Source organism: Microtus pennsylvanicus, chromosome 6 (genome assembly GCF_037038515.1).
Source record: "Microtus pennsylvanicus isolate mMicPen1 chromosome 6, mMicPen1.hap1, whole genome shotgun sequence".
In the NCBI taxonomy this organism is placed as follows: Eukaryota; Metazoa; Chordata; class Mammalia; order Rodentia; family Cricetidae; genus Microtus; species Microtus pennsylvanicus.
In genome coordinates, this window is record NC_134584.1 from 2,458,623 (window position 1) to 2,478,018 (window position 19,396).

At 57.6% G+C, this 19,396-nt stretch overlaps 1 protein-coding gene across 1 annotated transcript; it reads right to left on the minus strand.

Annotated features, from left to right (window-relative positions):
• Positions 1–21: 21 nt before the first annotated feature.
• Hcn2 (hyperpolarization activated cyclic nucleotide gated potassium and sodium channel 2) lies at positions 22–18,779 on the minus strand. The gene is made up of 8 exons (XM_075975605.1): positions 18,172–18,779; positions 9,888–10,311; positions 8,484–8,645; positions 6,205–6,423; positions 4,751–4,897; positions 2,231–2,471; positions 1,779–1,943; positions 22–1,275 (listed from the first exon to the last, which is right to left on the minus strand). The coding sequence occupies exons 1-8, from the start codon at positions 18,720–18,722 to the stop codon at positions 593–595; spliced, it is 2,592 nt and encodes an 863-aa protein (XP_075831720.1). The 5' UTR covers positions 18,723–18,779; the 3' UTR covers positions 22–592.
• Between the last annotated feature and the right edge of the window lie 617 nt (positions 18,780–19,396).

A 19,396-nucleotide genomic window follows, 5' to 3' on the forward strand; every position in this document is an offset into this window, starting at 1 on the left:
ACCCACCAAAGCAAGCAGACTCGGCGCTGGGCGCCAATGCTGTCGTTTATTGCGCGGAATGAGGTGTGGGTTAATGGGGCGTGGGGGCCGCTGCTGCCTCAGCTCGTCAGTACATTCATGGCGACGGCGGGGACTCAGCCTTGCCCCCACACCGGCTTGGCCGTGAAGCCCGCCCCTGGGTGCCTGAGGGAGGTCACTCGGACGCGTGGACAGGGGCCAGGCTGGTTATTGCATGAGCTTGCCGGGCTGGGGCAGCGGAAAGCCGGCGGGCCGAGTATTGCACTTGATCCATATCCTTCCTTGGCAGGGCATAGCCAGGTTCTTGGCCGGGGCCGCCCCGTCCCCGTCCCAGATTGGGGCTGAGGCACCGAGGTGATCGCGCCCCTCCCTCTCCCGTGCGCGGCCGCAGCTGGGGCAGGGGCAATGGGGTGGGCGCAGGGCGATGGGGGCGGGTGGGCAGCCGGGCGCAAGGCCGCCCGCCGCCTAAGCTACCTAAGTCCCTCTATGGCTTCTGCGCGGGCACGGGAAGGCGCGAGGCATGGCTTTGGTGTGGATGATGGCCCCGCCCAGCCCGCGGGGCGGCGCGCAAGGGTCACAAGTTGGAAGAGAGGCGCGAGCGCGCAGTGTCCAGGGGGTCCAGACCACCCGCAGCGCCGGGGGAGGCTGAGTCCCTGCGGTCCGGGCTGGGTGCAGCGGTCCGGGCGGTGGGCGCGGGTCCCAGGCGTGGCGTGGAGCTGCTGGCCGGGCGCGTGGAGGCCGTGGGGCTGGGCGTGGGTGCGCCGTGGGGCAGCGAGGGCTGCGAGGCGGACAGCGGGCGCGAGGCTCGGCTCAGACGGCGCGCGGGCAGTGCGGGTCCCACGCGGGTGGCTGGGGAGCCGGGTGCACCGTAGGGCGAGGTCCGCGGTGCCCGGGGACTGGAGGGCGCGGCCGGGGGACTGGCTGTAGACGGCCCTGGTGAGGCTGCAGGAGGCGGAGGCCCTGGGGGTGCGCGGCGCATGAGGCGTGGGGAGCCGAGTGCCAGGGGCCCCACGAGCGGGCGCGCCACCTGCGGGCAGAAGCTCATGGCCACGGCCTGCTGCAGCGTGGCAATGGCTGAGGTGACCTGCGGTGGTGGTGGTGGTGGGAAGAGCCCCACATGCTGACCCAGCTCTGCCTGCTGCACCATTTCACGGTCATACTTGACAATCTCCTGGATGATAGCATTCTCCTGGTTGTTGAACACGCCCGAGCTGAGGTCGTGCTGAACCTTGTGCAGCAAGATGGAGTTCTTCTTGCCTGCGGGCAAAGCAGAGGTCAGCGCTAGCTTGGCCACCTGTCTCTGCAGCCGGTCTGAGTCCAGCAACAGGCATGTTCTCAGCACCCACTGTATTTCCTGTGTAGATTCCAAGTACTGAGTGCCTCTCGTGTGGCAAGTGCATGCTAATTGCCTGCCGCATACAGCAAGTGTATCCAGCATGCACACTCTGTAGAGAGTCCCTGTCGTGTGCATGTGTGTCTGAGCGCTTGCTGTGTGCCCTCTGATTCGGGCCACTATCTTAACACCTGGTTCCTATGTCCTGTCACCAGGAGCTCCTACCTCTCCCTGCCTTCCATGCCTGACATAGAACTTTGCTAATGTGCCTGGTTTATAGAGCCAGAGCTGTTTCCACCAGGCCTTTTCACCCCAGGGCCTTTGCCTGCTATGTTCTCTCCAGGAAGACACTGTGTCACCCAGGCACTCCTCAGCACCCTGTCCTTTCTGTATCCTGGGACCCCTCTCAGGCAGTCTGGTAGCTCACCGATGCGGTCCAGGCGGTCAATGGCCACGGTCTCAAAGGCACGCCGCATCATGGGGTACTCCTCCAGCACCTCGTTGAAATTATCTACACTTAGTGAGTAGAGGCGGCAGTAGGTGTCAGCCCGCACACTAGCTGTGCGCCGGCCCCTTGTGAGCAGGCAGATTTCTGCAAAGACAAGAGTGAACCTCATGCCCTGTGCACAACTGCCCGCCCAGGACACACTCAGACCTGCCCAGGACACACTCAGACCCACCCAGGACACACTCAGACCCGCCCAGGACACACTCAGACCCGCCCAGGACACACTCAAACCCGTCCAGGACACACTCAGACCCGTCCAGGACACACTCAGACCCACCCGCTGCTGACTCAAACCCTCCTGGACCTCCCTGGGCTGGAGCTGTCCACTGTCTGGTTCCATCCAGATCTCTGCCTTGCCTTGGAGTACTCACCCCCAAAATAGGAGCCGTCTGACAACTTCATTTCCTTGTTGCCCTTGGTGAGGACGCTCACCACCCCGTGCTGAATGAAGTACATCTTCTTGCCGATGGTCCCCTCTCGGATGATGTAATCGCCGGGCTGGAAGACCTCGAACTTGAGCTTTGTCAGCATGGCCGTGACAAAGTTGGGGTCTGCGTTGGCAAACAGTGGCATGGAAGCCACCAGCTTCCGGCAGTTGAAGTTCACAATCTCCTGTGGGCAGGAGGGAGGACAGCCAAGTGACGGACTGGCTTGGTAACTCAGACCCTCAGTCTCTGTGCTAAACAGTGGCCCCTCAGCTCCTATCCAACCTCCTAGGCAAAGTCCCAAGTCCCACACCACCATGGGATGGGTGACAGACACTGGACTGGGAAAGTCAAACTTTGTAGGTCTCTTTGTAGATAACAGGACCACAAAAATACCCAAAAGGATCAAAGGAGGGACAGAGTTCAGTAGGCAGAGCTCTTCCGGGCACGCATGAGTCCCTGGGTTCCATCCCTAAGCCCCAGCATGGCATGAACCTATCATGCAGGCCTATCACAGCGCTGGAGTGGAGGCAGGACCAGGACGGTCAGGAGTTCAAGGTTAGCATCACCTACATAAGAAGCTCTAGGACGGCCTCGGCCACGTGAGACCCTGTGAAACAGTAAAAGACTTCTGAAGAAAAAGGAGGCCGACCGCGTCCTCGTGCCCTTGGGCCACCCATTCTCTTGGTTATATATGAAATGTCATTCCAGCCAGGACGCTTCAGTCAAGGGCATTGCTAAGAACCCAGCAAGCAACTCATGGAGACCAGCCTCCATGACTCACTACAGGGCCGCGACTGTGAGTCAGAGGGACACATGAAAAAGTGACCACTGAGCCAGACAAGGTGGCCCACAGCACACGGGAGGCTGAAGCAGGAGGATTGCCATGAATTTGAGGTCACCTTGTGTTGTAGAGTGAAACCTTGTCTACTGTGGTGGCGCACGCCTTTAATCCCAGAATTTGGGAGGCAACGGCAGGCGGATCTCTGAGTTTGAGGCCAGCCTGGTCTACAGAGTGAGTTCTGGCACAGCCAGAGTTACGCAGAGAAACCCTGGCTTGGAGGAGGCGTTTCCTGTGGGCGGCTGGTAAAGTTCTAGGGCTGGGAGTGGATGTGGGTGCCCTACAAAGCCATGTGCTTCGTGCACTTCGTGGCCTGTGAGCTAGGCTCTCCACAAAGGACAGGCTGCCTCCTGACGTGTGCCCCAGGCCCTGCGGCCCCCAAGGCTCTTCTCCTCTAAGTCCCTCCTGGGGCCTCTGCCCTGGTCCTGCTGAGGCTGCTGTGCACCTGGCATCCCAGGCTTGCGGAGACAGAGACAGGGGCCAGCCTGCCTAGCTGAGTCGCTCAACTCCAGGCCAGTGAGAGACCCTGTCTGATGGTCCCAAGGGCAACATTCAAGTTGTCTTCCGGCTTCCATGTACATACGTGTGCACCGTGTACACATGGACGTATGCATATATGCATTTAAAAAGGAGATGGGGCTCAAGAGGTTTCTTAGTGGTTAGGAGCATTTGCTGCTTGGGGGGGGGCTGCAGAGATGGCTCAGTGGTCAAGAACACCGGCTGCTCTTCCAGAGGACCTGGATTCAATTCCCAGCAACCACATGGTAGCTCACAACTGTCTGTAACTCACACAGACATATGTGCAGACAAAACACCAATACATATAAAAAGAAAGGAAGAGGGACTGAAGAGATGGCTCAGAGGTTAAGAGAACTGGCTTCACTTCCGAAGGTCCTGAGTTCAATTCCCAGCAACCACATGATGGCTCACAACCATCTGTAATGAAATATGCTGCCCTCTTCTGGCCTGCAGGGACATATGCAGGCAGAACACTGTATACTTAATAAATAAATAAATCTTTTTTAAAAAAAAAGGAAGGGGGAAATAAAAGAAACTGTTGTTCAATCATGAGGGCCCAGAGTTTGATCCCAGCAGCCACATCTGGCAGCTCTAATGGATCAGGCACCCTCTTCTGGCCTCCATGGGCACCTGAACACACTTGTGGGCACATATACACATGCACACACATGTAAAAAAAAATCTTAAAAGGTGGGGGCAGGAGGGATGAATCAGTGGTTAGAGCATTGGCTGTTCTTCCAGGGAACCTGGTTCAATTCCCGGCAACCACATGGTAGCTCACAGCTGTTTGTAACTCTAGTCCCAGGGGATTCAATGTTCTCTTCTGATCTCCGCAGGTACCACATGCAAGCAAAACATCCACATGCATGAAATAAGTAAGGGTCCAGATGACAGGAGAGGCAAGAAGGACCCTCTCCAGGGTCTGGGATGGAACATGGTTGCACAGATGTGTGTTTTATGTTCTGCACCTAGAGACTGTAGCTTGGTGTTTGAAGCAGGCAGGACTGCAGGTGTTGGCCAGGGGCACCCACAGCATATGTCAGACCTGATCCCACGTGCCCTGTCAGTGTCCATGGGATTCTGGGGTGTGGTTGCAGCCACCTTACCTCACGCAGCGGCCCGTTGAGCTCCCCAAGGATGCTCTCCTCATCAAACATCTTCCCCTGGTACCGGTGTTCATAGTAATCGTGGATTTTTTGGCGGAAATCAGCAGGCAGCTTGTGGAAGGACATGTATTGTTCTACTTGCTTGTACTGAAGGGAGGAGAGCAGGATCAGTGTTTGTCCCAGAGAGAAGCCCAGCCTGGTGCCACCCAGCTCGGGGACCCAGGGAAATGACAAGTCCAGCAATACCAAAGACAAATGGTGTGTTTTGTTTGGAGACAGGGTTTCATGTAGCCCAGGCTAGCCTCAAGTGCCAGGGTGACAGATGTCACCACCACCACAGGTTTATGATGCTGGGGTGGAACTCAAGTCTTCACAGACGCTAGTGCAGTGTTGTGGTCACAGAGCCCCTGCTCAGGGTCTCACTATGTAGTCCAGGCTGGCCTGGAATTTGAACTCAGCCTCCTCACTGGTGAGATGACAACCTGAGACACCAAGCCCAGTTGGCAGATAAATTTATGTTTATGATTCTAGGTGGGGCTTCCACCGGGGCTTCAAGGCGGAGCTGTACTGCTGACCCCCCCAGCTCTTCCTACTTTCTACTGAGCCAGTCTCGCTCTTTTGCTCTTGCTGTCTTCCTGCATCTGCCTCAGTCTAGGCTGGTATTTAACCTTTAACCCCATCACTAGCAGGAGGGTCAGGAGTTCAAGGTCATCCTCTGTTTTAGAGTGAGTTTGAGGCCACCCTGGGCTATGTGATACCACAGTGTGGGCACCTTAGGGTGCGTGGCTCATATTTCTGAGACGCGGTTATCTACAGTGTCAACATCAGTATGCATGTTGACTTCCATCCCGAGTCCTGCCACCAGGACCTGGGGGACAACAGAGTCAACTCCTCCCTAGTAGGGCTGGGGTGTGGGTGCCAGGCTGTCCCCAGCACAGTACCCCAGGGCTGCTCCAGCCCCACTTCTAAGCCACAGCTGTCCTTATCTCAGCAGACCCCGTGACGGCGGGTGGGTGGCAGCACCAGCTCATGTTTGGGTGCGAGACGGAGGCTTCCGGACACCAGCACCTGGCACAGAGCCCGGGTGACCCGGCTGTCATTGTAGGGGGTGGGGAACTAAGGCCCACTGTAGAGCCTGGAGCTGCAGGTGGTTGAAGGCAGGGCTCCTGCCCTTTGGGCTGCAATTGCTCCAAAGCAGCCGCCCCTAGGACCAGCCTGGAGGATACATTCTTTGTTCACTCTACCCTCTCCAAAGGTTCACTCCAGAACACTCAGAAATGGGCCCCGGGGACTGGTCGTACTGGTTCTGAAACCTGTGGGCTCCTGTCCCTTCAGCTCATCTACCCCAGCCTGGCACCTTTGACTCTGTCCTGAGCTCTTAGAATCCTACCCTTCCCCCTCCCCGCCCAGACTCTACCCAAGGCAGACCCAAGGCATGGCCTCCCCGCTCTGACCTTCTCCTGGTACTGGCGCCGGGATGAGTCCAGAGACTGGATGAGGGCGGTGGCGTGCCCGATGAACATGGCATAGCAGGTGGCCCCCACGATCATGCTGAGCATGGTGAGCCAGATGTCTGTCATACTCTCAGGGGCCTGCCGCCCGTACCCGATGCACAGCATGTGGCTCATGGCCTTGAAGAGCGCGAAGGAGTAGAGCTCGCTCCAGGAGTGGTTCTGCAAAGACAGTGCGGACGGTGGGGGGGGGGGCTGTACCCCGGGGGGAGCCCTGAACCCATCTGCCCACCCTTCTGTGGGCACTTGAAGGGGGTGAGCGCCCCTGATCAAACATAACCAAGGCAAAGGACACGGGCAGCGACATGTCTGGGGTCTCAGTGAGGCACTCTCAGGGGCAGGCCTGACAGCACCTCCCACTTCACAGTCCGGCCAAGGCAGCTTCAAGTGCCCGTTTCAGAGTCCTGGGACACTGGAATAACACCCGAGGGGCAAGGAGGGGAGAAGTCCACCCCTAGATGTCCTCAGTTGACCCGGCCAGAGAAGGGGGGCACTGGGCCCGTCCAGGAAATGGAACCGCTTGTGCAAGCAGCAGTTGGACAAAGGGTTCCTCAGCCAGGGCAGCTGTGCCAGGCTCTTAGGAGGGGCGCTTGTGGGTTCTCCCTACCCGGCTTCTGACTCCATTGATGCCTGCCTGCTGTGTCCTGACTGACACACACCAACCTTCAGTTGTGCGACCCTCGCTGTAGACTTTCAATTACAGGGATGCAACTTAAGGCCGCAGGTTTTTTTTTTTTTTTTTTTTTTTTTGGTTTTTCGAGACAGGGTTTCTCTGTGGCTTTGGAGCCTGTCCTGGAACTAGCTCTGTAGACCAGGCTGGTCTTGAACTCACAGAGATCCGCCTGCCTCTGCCTCCCGAGTGCTGGGATTAAAGGCGTGCGCCACCACCGCCCGGCAAGGCCGCAGGTTTGTGATGCAAGTGTTCATCACTGAACCAAGTCCTCTAACCTCACTGGGGATTCTGTGCAGACTCCATCCTGACCACGCCCCAGCCCCTCATTGGAGGATTCTAGTGGGGGCTCTACTGCTAAACCACCCCCAGCCCTCTTTTTACTTTTATTTTGAGAAAGTCTTGCTAACCTTGAACTTGCTATCATCCTAATCTGCCTCTCTTAGGAACTGGCAGAGACTCCTCCCTGGGCTGTACAGTCTCTTTTTAAATGTGATGCAGACATGGAGATAATGGGTATCTGGAGTTGTTACTTCTTAGGGCTGATGGTGACAACTTTCCCCTTGGTTTCGTTTTAAATATATTTAGATAAAGACATAAGGAGAAGTGACTGGCGGCACACTGCCATCCCAGAGCGCTGGAGGCGGAGGCAAGGTGATCCGCAGCTACCTGTCCACCCTGGGCTAATGTGGTGCTGGTTACAGAATGTAAGAGGTCAGGCTGGAGAGGTGGCTCTGCAGTTAAGAGCACTGGCTGCTCTTCAGAGGACCTGAGTGCAGTCCTCAGAACTCACAGAGCAGCCACAAGCACTTGTAACTCCAGCTCCAGGAGATCCAATGCCCTCTTCTGGCCTCTGAGGGCACTGCACTTAGGTGCATATACCCACACACAGACACATGATTTAAAAAAATAACCAATAAACTTAATGGGAATCCTTTTAACAAACAAGTAGGAGAGGCTGGAGAGAAGACTGTTCAGAACACTGGGTGCTCTTCAAGAGGACCCCAGTTCATGTCTCAGCACCCACATCCATAGCTCCAATTCCCAGGATCTGACACCCTCTTCTGACCCCCAGAGGAGCACATACATGCATGCAGGCAAACACACCCATAAAATAAGTCTAAAATAAAAACTTAAAAAAACTTTTTTTGGGGGTGAGGGAATTTCGAGACAGGGTTTCTCTGTGTTGCCTGGACTGTCTCTGTAGACCAGGCTGGCCTCGGACTCACAGAGATCCGCCTGCTTCTGCCTCCCAAGTGCTGGGATTAAAGGCATGTGCCGCCATTGCCAACTAAGTGAAACATTTTTAAAGTAAGAGCACTGAGTAGTGTGTCCGTGTGGCAATGAAGGATGGCATCGGATGCCAGGGCGGGTGGGCTGAGGAGTCCTGGGGGGCACTGGCAGGTATTAGGCACAGGGGCCAGTGTGCATAAGGCCCTCTACATCAAGAGGCACTAGTGGTCATCGGGTGGGAGCTGCTTTGCCCATGGAGGACTCTAGATGGTGCTGGTGGGCACAAGGGAAAGCTGGAGCTCCACCAGGAAGCACTCACCACCATCTTGTTGATGGACACCCAGCAGTCGCTGGGGAAGTCTTGCAGCATGGGCACCAGGAACTGCAGGCAGCCATCCCAGTGGCAGAGCAAGAGCATCATGCTGATCAGGTTACATATGCGCATCACCGCGCTTGCCAGGTCGTAGGTCATGTGGAAAATCTGAGAGGGCGCATGGCCGTGAGAATCCTGCATCCTTTTCTTTCTGTACCCTTCCCTGACCACTTTCTTTTCTGAATTCCACCCAGCCTACCTTACCCATGACCTCTCTGGAACATCCTCCCCCATCCTGCCCAAATTCTGTCCCCACCTGCCAGCCCCACTAAGTTTCTCCCAGTGGTCGCAGGGGCAGGAATGGGTCAGAGTCAGGGATCTTGAATTTGGGGGTTGGGTAACTGAAGAAGTCTGAGCCTCTTCCCCCCACATCTTACAGGGCACAGGAAGGGGCATGGTAACAACGTGTCCTGAAGGTCGTGGCCTTGCAACTCCATGAGGAGTTCCAGGGTGGTCCCCAAGATTGTCTGTCCTCCAGTCTTGCTCCTGAGCCTATAGCCACGATGTGAGATGCTGCATGTCCCCCATCCTCCGTCTAACAATGCGTACCCGGACCCCACCCCTCTACAAACCTTGCTCATCTTCCCAGGACCCAACCCTGGGCCTTCCATCACAGGCAAACCTCGCTTCCCTTAAGGCTCTTGGCAGCTTGAGCAACTTTGGTCCTGCTCCTGGTGAGACTCAGGGCCCAATGCTACAGCTTTTCCATGAGATGCCCATCTTCATTCCCTACAGAGGCCGTAGCCCTGCTTCTTCTAGTGGTCCTCAGCCTTGGCCACACCCACAGCCCAAGACCCTGCACTCCCAGGGTTGGCATCCATGTGGGCCACACATTCACAGCTCTGGCCCCGCCCAGGCATGGGTTCTCTCCCTGCAGCTTTGACCCAGCTATGCCCCAAAGTCCCAGCCCTGCAGCCCTGGTCTGTTTCTTGTGAGCCCCCAACTCCGCCTGCCAAGGCCCTGCACCCACAGTACTGGTGTCCCTGTCTCTTGTGCACCCCAAGTCAAAGCTCTGGTCCTAAAATCATGACCACACCCACACCAAGGTCCCAACCTCAGATGATTGGCTCGACCCACAGAATAGACCCACCCAAGCCCGAGGTCCCACCCCCACTCCCAAGACCCCACACCTAAGGACCATCTCTAACTGCTAGACTTAGTTTCCAAGGTCCCTCGTGACCATGCCCCTGCATCCTTTGCCGGGTCCACAGCTGACACACACACACACACAAGCCCAGCATCCCTGTATTCCACATCTCTGATGGCTCTGACTTCAGTTGTAGCTCCAGTCCTGCCCAAGACCACGTCTCTGGGGTCCCACCCATCCCTGGTCCCCTCCCTGCCCCTCACCTCCTCCCACTGGTGGATGTAGCGAATGAGTCTGGATAGCCGCAGCAGCCGGAGCAGGCTGAGGATCTTGGTGAAGCGGACAATGCGCAGAGCGCGAGCGGTCTTATAGACCTCGGAGTCGATGCCTTTCTCCACGATGAGGAAGATGTAGTCCACCGGGATGGACGACACGAAGTCTACCACGAACCACGTGCGCAGGTACTTTTTCTTTATCTTCTCGGGGTCCAGGATGATCTCCGTGTTGTCCTCAATCACAATGCCAGTACGGAAGTTCAGCACCAAGTCCATGAGGAAGAAAGTGTCCGAGACCACGTTGAAGACGATCCACGGCGCAGTGGTCTCATCCTTGAAGAAAGTGATGCCCACTGGGATGATGATGAGATTTCCCACCATGAACAACAGCATGGTGAAGTCCCAGTAGAACCTGAGGACAGGCAGGATGCTCGCAACGCCCGGCCTCGGCAGGCGTGCTCTCTTCCCCAGCCCAGGTGCTTTCCGGGACCCCAACCCTGACGTCGTCTCTGGGACCCCAGCCCCGAGGTCGTCTCTGGGACCCCAGCCCCAATGTGGTCTCTGAGACCCGGCCCTGAGGTGGACTCTGAGACCCCAACCCCGAGGTGGACTCTGGGACCCCAACCCCGAGGTCGTCTCTGGGACCCCAGCCCCAATGTGGTCTCTGAGACCCGGCCCTGAGGTAGACTCTGAGACCCCAACCCCGAGGTGGACTCTGGGACCCCAACCCCGAGGTCGTCTCTGGGACCCCAGCCCCAATGTGGTCTCTGAGACCCGGCCCTGAGGTGGACTCTGAGACCCCAACCCCGAGGTGGACTCTGGGACCCCAACCCCGAGGTCGTCTCTGGGACCCCAGCCCCAATGTGGTCTCTGAGACCCGGCCCTGAGGTGGACTCTGGGACCCCAACCCCGAGGTGGACTCTGGGACCCCAACCCCGAGGTCGTCTCTGGGACCCCAGCCCCAATGTGGTCTCTGAGACCCGGCCCTGAGGTGGACTCTGGGACCCCAACCCCGAGGTCGTCTCTGGGACCCCAGCCCCAATGTGGTCTCTGGGACCCCAACCCCGAGGTGGACTCTGGGACCCCAGCCCTGAGGTGGACTCTGGGACCCCAGTCCTAATGTGGTCTCTGGGACCCCAACCCTGAGGTAGTCTCTGGTACTCCAACGCTGAAGTGGGTCTCCACCAAAACTAAGATAGTCTCTGGGATCCCAATCTAAGGAGGTCTCTCTCCTGGGACCCCCAACTCTAAGGTGAGTCTCCAAGACCGCAATCCTAAGGTGGTCTCCAGGACCCCAGATTATAACACAGCCCTCCAGGACTCCAGGTCTTGCTGTGTGGCAAGAACTGGGCTTCCTCAAAGAAGCCTCCTGACGCCAGGCAGCAGGGTCCCTCTCTCTGCCCACTCTGACCTTGCCTTGAAGGCACCTCCAGTCTGCAGAGAGGCTCAAAATAGACTAAACACTTCACATGACCAAAGAGGGACAATGTGCCTGGCACAAATCTGGTCTTCAAAAGGGATGGGAGCCGGTAGGTGGCACAGTGCTGGGCATGGGCGGGAGGCTGAGAGCTGGGTAAGGGGACAGGGTAGTGACCAGCCACCCTCTTCCCCGCCTAGAGCTGCAGGGCTTACACCATGGTGGGGTCACAGCTCCTGTGGGGACAGCTGGTCACCTTGGAGAGCTAGGCACGTGGGCACAGCTGTGGTCTCAGCACTTGAGAGGAGACGGGAGGATGAAGAGCTCTAGAATAGGCTGGGTATGGTGGTGCACACCTATAATCGCAACACCAGGAGGCAGATGCAGGAGGATCTCTGGGAGTTCCAGGCCAGCCAGGGCTGCAGTCTCAGGGTCTCCTCACACCTACATTGTGTCAGCCCCCTTGGATCCCTAGAGGTCTGTCACTACCTCTTGGAATTTGGGCTTCCCTTAGGCACAGTGCCCACTGTTTCTAGAGCACACAGGCTGGATCAATTCGCCCAAGTCAGCTCAGAGGAGAGGCGTGCGTCAGGGGTGCAGTGTCTGGAGCCGCTGGCTCAGAGCTTGCCTGTGAGCTGGCTCCTTCTGCCAGTTATAAACACAGTGCCCAGCAGGTGACCAGACTCCACTTCAGAGAACTGAGCTCAAGGAAACAGTCCAAAAACGAGAGAAAAAAAATCAAGAGTGATTTGTACTGGGGCATTCTGGGCAGCTCAAGTTGTGAGAGCCAACGATGGGACAACACCCAGTGTCTTTGAGCACAGCCTTGTGCTAGCTCCTGCCATGCATGAGTGACCTTGGGCAGGCTTCTCTGTCCCTTGGGGACTGTAGCCCCTTCTCTCCTCAGCCCTGTGTGGGAGGATTTGGGGACCGTATTCATGTGCGATGCCCCTCACAAGTCCTCTGGAGCTAAGGGGTAACATCAGCTGCGGGGGAGGGGTCTACCAGACCTCGCGAGCATGAAATAACGTATTTGAAGAATTCTTTCTTTTAAATTATGTGTATGTTTGTATGTCTGGGGTAGGGTGGTCTTGCACATGGTGCAGAAGAGGGTGTCTAAGTCCCCAGGAGCCAACCCACTGAGTGGGAAGAATCAAAGCCCACTTCTCTTCAAGAGCCTTGTGGCCCATCGCTCAGTCATAGCCAGCAGCTTTAGAGTGGGGCCCGGCTCTGGACAGTAGTGCTGTCTCAGACCCCCAGAATCTGTCACATAGCTTGGCCCCAGCCTCTCCCCTTCTGGATTGAGGATGCCTTCTCTTTGGAGGAGCCATTGAGTAAAACAATTGAGAATGAGCAGGCAACAGTCAACAGGAACCAGGACCACCATTGGTGGATACAACAGCTCAGGGTGGGCCACGAAACCACCAGGGGGACCTAGAAACCACTGCGGGGCACTTTCAACCGTGATGGGAAGGAGGCTTAGAAACTATTAAAGGGACCTGAACCAGTCTGAAGACACAGCAGACCACAGCAGGTGTCTCTTTCTAGGCTGCAGCCACGCAACACTTCTCTTCCCTTCCTGAGGTAGTCAGGGCCAGGCATACTTCCTACGGAGGCCCAGGCCTGAGACTGTCCTCTGTACCCAGCCACTCTGTCCTGGAGCCTCCCTCAGCCACTGCATCTCCAGGTCACAAGGTGCGGGCCTGTTTTCCCCCAGTGCCTGAGGACAGGGAACAGGAGGTGGCTGTCCTTGTGGTCCTGGTAGGGTGGGGCCCACTTGCTCTAACCCAAGTGTCCCCAGTCTTCATCTTCCACAGTAAACCTGGTCCCCAAAGTCAGAATGGGTCGGAAGTCCCACACCAAGGGGAACAGGACTCTGGAGGTCCCCTCCCCCACCCTCACCCACCAGTCCCTCGCCTGTTTGAAGAGACAGGACCTGGGATGGCGGGCCATCCAGACACAGCTCTAACTTCTCTCCCAGGCTGTGCTTCCTTGCCTAGCATTCCCACCTTCTCTACCCCATCCACAGCAAGGACCTCGGGGACCTCTGGGCACAGGACAGGCCTCTGATCCTTGGGAAGTTGAAGCAGGAGGATCAAAGACTTCCTTACTGAAGCTTGGGATGAGCGTGGACTACATGAGACCATCTCAAACAAAACAAAACAAAACAAAACAAAACAAATTCCCTAATAAACAACAAGGAGTCCTGATTGGCTGTCTAATTCTGGGGGCACACTCAGGACCATGCTGTTACCACCACCCCACCCCACCCCCGGCTCAGGGGTCAGAGGGCAGATCCAGTGGAGACAAGGGCAAAGAATCTCTTTTGCTGATCTTAGCCCAAGCCCTCTCCAGCCCATAGGTAGATTCTGGATGGTTGACACCAAATGAACTCTCTTCTCCCTCAGCTGCCCAGTCATTCTCAGCTCCAGCAAGGAAACTGAGGCCCATAGATCATGGGGTAACAGAGAGAAGCCCCTTCCATTCACACCTGGGCACTGCTGGGTGGGTCACAGCCCCCACTGGCACAGTCAGGATCATGGAGCCCTCAAAGCCAAGGTCAGACCTCCATTGACCAACCAGAACAGCCACATCTCTACAGGCAGATCTGAGATACAGCCAGAAGTCGTCTGTCTGGGATCACAGATCCAAGCAAAGCTAGAGGGATTAGAGGCTGGAGGTCAGGGATTACGGGCCAGGCTCGGACAGAGGATCAGGGCCTGAGCCCACTGAGTCCCCAGAGCAGGTGACAGGATTAGGGTTGGAAACCATGGTGGGAAGACAGCTGGAATCCCGGGTGCAGACATTTGTAAAGGCCCATTGTATGCCAAGCACCAGGGATACACAGTGACCAGGGACACAGGCTGTGCCCCTAACCCTGCTCCTATTGGGGAAGGATCGTGCTGAATGCCAGGGTGTGAGGGGTGGACCTGGTATCAGTGTTCAAGAAGGTTGCTCGGAGTGGGAGACATTCAAGGGCTGGTGGTATGGGGGAGAGGCGGTACCTAGGCAGAGTAGCTAGTGTAAAGGCTCCGAGACCACCATGGGGCTTCCCAGTTGGAGGCAGAGGGACCTGGGAAACTGGAGTCTGTAGAGGGCTGAGAGATCTCGTCCTGGGCAAGGCTCAACTCCAGAATGATGGGGGTGGGGGTCATCGGATGTTGTGCTCCAGTGTGGGTTGGAGGGCGTCTTAAGGGCAGGCCAAGGAAAAGGGTCTCTCCAAATACTGAAGTAATAGCTTTGGGGTAGAAAAAGAGGGGGCTTTGGCTCTCCTGACCTCAATCCCTCCTCCCAAAGACTTCTTTCACAACACTGAGAGTTTGGGGATCCCAATACTCCCATCTGGGAGGCAGGTGCATGCCCAAACCCCACATCCTCGATGATAAATCGATGATAATGCGATTTATTCTAGGGCCTTGATACAGAACCCATTTCTAGGGATTTACATGCAGGGAGCAACATCCTGCCCTCACTCTGAGCCCTGGCCACCTAGTGGGGGGACATGGCAGTCTCAGAAGCAGTGTCTACAGGTCTGGATTGCGTTCTTGCCTCTTTCTTCCTCGAGTACCACCCAGTCTCAGCGTGTACGTCCAGACCTGGAACACTTCCCAACCCTCAAACTTGCTTCTCCACAGAAGCTTCTCATGGCCAGGGTGGATGCTCAGAAGAACCAGATGGGACTGAGTGAGGTGCCAACTGCCTGTGATCCTAGCACCTGGGAGGATGAAGCAGGAGGATTGCCGGAAGTGAGAGGCTGGCCGGCCTACAGAATGAGACCTCAAGTTGGGAGGTTAGTGGGTTGCAGTAGCGTCTACAGTGCTCAGGCTCACAATTCCAGCAGCACAGAACACAGAAGCCGGGCTGTGTGGCGCGTTCCTGCCATCCCAGCACTCACAGAGATTAGAAGTTCAAGGTCATCGTGGGGGCAGTGAGATAGCTCACTGGATAAAAGCCATAGCCACCAAAATCTGACAGACTGAGTTCAGTCCCTGGGGTTCACATGGTGGAAGGAGAGAACTGACTCCCACAGGTTGTCCTCCGAAGAACACATGGGCACTGTGGTGCCCACACACAATGAATAAATGTAATAAGAATTGAAATAATATTTTTTAGCTGTCTGGGCATGACTGAACAAAGTTCCATAAAAAAAAAAAGGTAAAAGATCCTTCTAGACACCTGCTCCCTTCCCCCACACCACAACCTTCTCACATCTTGGGAAATTGAGGTAGACACTGTGCAGTCCTGATTCTGGGACAGAATTCTGCTCAGAACTTGGCTCCTCTAGGTCCCTGTGGACTGCATGGTGCAGGTAACTGGGGCCCAAAGGGACTCACACCCCACAGCCCTGCCTCTCCCATGCCTTCCCCTCCTGCCTGGGGAGGGAGAACTAACCAATAAAGTCCCAACTGGATGTCAGGCCTGCCAGCCAAGTCACAGGACAGAATCACTGGGGAGCCAAGTCAGAGCCAACAGAGGGAGATGCTTAGCTGCTCAGCCCCTGGAGAGAGACAGGAGGTCCCCACCCACCACTCTGTATAAAGACTTCACACACACACACACACACACACACACACACACACACACACACATCCCACCATCCACCGGCACCGGAGCACAACAACTCCATGACTGAATGACTTTTCCTCTTCCAGGCTTGGGATATGATCTTCCTTTTTTGTGCTTGTTAAATCAATACAGCTGGGCCTAGTGGTGCACACCTGTCATCTCAGAAAATAGGCAAGAGGACTAAATTCAAGTCTACAGAACAACGAAGGAAATCCTGTCTCAGGACGAAAAGGAAAAAGTGAGTCGAGGGCACGCATGCGTCGTCAGGAGACAGCTAGCCTGGGGTCTACCAATCTATCGCCTGCCACCATCGGTCAACACCCACATGGTGCTTCCAACAGCCCCTAGAGGCTCCGGAGACCTGTCCTGGTCAACACCCACATGGTGCTTCCAACAGCCCCTAGAGGCTCTGGAGACCTGTCCTGGTCAACACTCACATGGTGCTTCCAACAGCCCCTAGAGGCTCTGGGGACCTGTCCTGGTCAACACTGAACATAAGGTTCTAGAAGGGGCACGAGTCCTCAGGCATGAAAGGCAGGTGGCCCCATGAGCCAGTTTTGAAATCTGATGGTCACACCAACTCCTTTAGCCTCAGCCACGGTCTCTGCCCCTGTTTGCTCACCCCTACTTTACAAGCTGGCTGTCCAGGCAAGATGTGTGGCCTGTGAACCTGTCAAGGCTTAGATCGGTGACAGTACAGGGTCCCCCAGGCATCTATACCTACAGGGACTCAAGGACAGGAGCTCAGATTCTTCTCTCAGCCTCCCCTCACCATGCACCCCAAAGTCAACCACCTGTCATCACTACAGCCGAGAACCCAAGCCTAAGGGCTGGCCTTACGTCCCTCAGCTAAAACCTGGACATGAAGGTGACGCTGGAGTGAGAGTGGAGTGATACACCTCACAGCCTGCCCCGCCCCAGACTGCCTTTCTCTGTCTGGCTAGCTGGCACTAGACTCCATTCATATTGGCCAACCAGGAAGTCTTGGCAAGCCCACCCTCTCCTGTGCCATTTCACAGGTGGGAACACAGCAAACGCCCAGAGTCCAGTTCTGAAGCCTGGAAGTCTGTGGAGCAATGCTGGGTCTGGCACTCACGCTAGGGCATGCAGGAACAACTCCTGTTGGCCAGAATGTGCCTCCCCACCGGTGGGACTCTTCCCCAAACTCAGGTTCCTGGTAGTCTCAGGGAGGTAGTTCCTGGGCCTCTGTGTGCTCTATTATCAAGCACTAGAGATAAAAAGGGGAATGACAGAAAGGGGGCGTCACCACTGAACTATCCTTATTCAAAAGTCAATGTCTTCAGAGACTCAGGCCTGGGGGAGAAGGGACCTGGATACCAGACTAGCAGGAGCCGCTGCAGGTCCCAGAGCTGTCCGTGGTCCTGAAACTCCAGGCTTCAGTTTTCCAAGATAGCAGAGCACCCTGTCCACAAATCTGCATCCCGACTGCCACCGAAGACAGGGACATTCTCCTGCATTCCCTGCACGCAGCTCTCCCTACGGCTCGCGGGTGTACACCCACCCGGGACACACATGCGCGCGCGTGCACAGCCAGTATCCCAACAGGTACTTCTAGAGACCCACCAGCCACACCCCTAGGGACACGCCTCCTCTTGACTGGTTGGCACGCGCCTCCCAGGACCCCTGTGGGCATCATTTCGCAAGCTCGCGCGGAAAGGAGAAACACGCAAACACTCGGGTCGTGGCTCTGCGCCAGCGCCTGCCGCTGCACGCAGCAGCCAAGTCAGGCCACGTCCATATCCACACACCCAGGACTCACCCGCCCCAGGCTCAAGCGGAGACCGTGGGAACCCGCGGCGTCCGCTTGATAATCCCCTCCCCGCGGCCTCCAGGGCGCGTCCTTCCCATGTGCCCTCCCTCCCTTCCTTCCTTTTCCTATTCTTTTCCTTCCTCCTCTTTTTCTTCCTTTCTCCTATCCATCCTTCCATCCCTGCTCCTGCTCCGCGGCCTCCGAGTGCCTACATTCCCCTCTATTCGTCCTCTTCACCCCCCTGGCCCTGCAGCCACGGCGCGCGCCCACTGCAACGAGGGCGCGAGGGAGGGGGCGCGCCGGGGACCCCCTCACTCCAGGCCTCTAAAAGGGCGGAGCCTCTGCACAGCAGAGTCCCTCGGGGGCGGGTCCGGGGCGCGCCCGAGGTCACCGAGAGGGTACTCCCCACACCCCAGCCCTATGCCCCGAACTGCCACCACCCCGAGGTCACCATCCGGGACGCGGCGCCCCGCCCTCTCGCGGGCGCGCCAAGGACGGGCCCCTCCCGGAGGCGGCACCTGAAGTCGCTGTAGGGGTGGATGATCCAGGCCCCCGCCGACTTCACGCGCTCCTGCTCGCGTTCCACGGCCTTCTGGCTGCCGAACATCCGCAGGGAGAACTTGTTGACGCCGGGCTGCAGGAGCGCCCCGAATTGGCGCTGCAAGAAGCTGGCCTGGCTGCCGCGCGGCTCACCCACCGGGCCCGCCTCCTCGCTGCCCGCCTCCTCGGCCTCCGTGGGCCCCGAGGCCGCCCCGCGGCATGAGAACGACACCTTGGGGCCGCGCGCGGGGCCCTCGGGGCTGCACTGCGGATCCCCGCGCCCGCACTCGCCATTCGCGCCGCCCTTGGCCGCGCTGGGGGTGCAGGAGCTGTCGCGGCTGCAGAGCCGGGCGCGCGGGCCGGGCTCGTCCACCGGCTCCGGGTGTGAGGGGGTCGAGGGGTTCGGGGGTGGCGCGGGCGGTGGCTGAGGCTGAGGGGGCACGGGTGGCGGCGGCGGTGGCGGCGGCCCCGGCGCGGGGGTCGTGCCCGGACTGTCACCGGGCCGCCCGCCGCCCCCGCGCGCATCCATGGCGAGGCGGCGCCGGGCAGTGAGGAGCGCAGCGGCCGCCGCCACCGCCGGCCGAGCCCGAGGGAGGGCGGAGTCGGGGGCGGAGCCTCTGCGCGCGGGGGAGGGGCGGGGGCGGGAGCCCCGCCTCCACCTGCGCTACCCTCACCCCCTCACGGGGATGGATAGGGGAAACTGAGGCTAGGGTCAGCAGGCAGACTCAAGGTCAGTCAGGCACCCCCGAGACCTCGGAAATGCGCTCGGACTTGGTTTCCGAGGGGAAACTGAGGCCAAGGACGCACCCAAGGTCACCAAGCACAGCCCGTTGGCCCCTGCCTCTGCGTGCGCGCTGCAGACCAGGCCCTGGTCCACTCTGGGGCTCCCTCCGCGGTCTCTAGGACACCACGGGCGGGGCAACCGCTGGACGCTAACCCTTTTCTCGGCTGAAGGGGCCAGATTCCATAATAAAAGTGCTCCCGGAGGCCACCCGGCTCTGCTGTTTTCCCCATCTTCGCTACAAGAAACCTATGAATATGTGTGGGAATCTAGGATCTAAGTTCAGTCCCTCTCCAAGCTCTGCTAGTGGGGAAACCGAGGCACAGTAAAGCCTCGAAAGCATGATAACTAGAAGCTCCTGAGGCTGCTTGCGACCTCATCCCCAAAGCTGCTGTCAGCGTAGTAAATGCTCTCTCCAGGGG

What these genes read in the sequence shown, in the direction of transcription:
- Hcn2 (XM_075975605.1), bottom strand. Translation starts at nt 18,722, where the DNA reads ATGGATGCGCGCGGGGGCGGCGGGCGGCCCGGTGACAGTCCGGGCACG. An exon ending in GGCGCCAGTACCAGGAGAAG is followed by an intron (nt 4,898 to 6,204) that starts GTCAGAGCGGGG and finishes TCCTCCCTTCAG; the next exon opens with TACAAGCAAGTAGAACAATA. An exon ending in TGACCGCCTGGACCGCATCG is followed by an intron (nt 1,276 to 1,778) that starts GTGAGCTACCAG and finishes CTTTGCCCGCAG; the next exon opens with GCAAGAAGAACTCCATCTTG.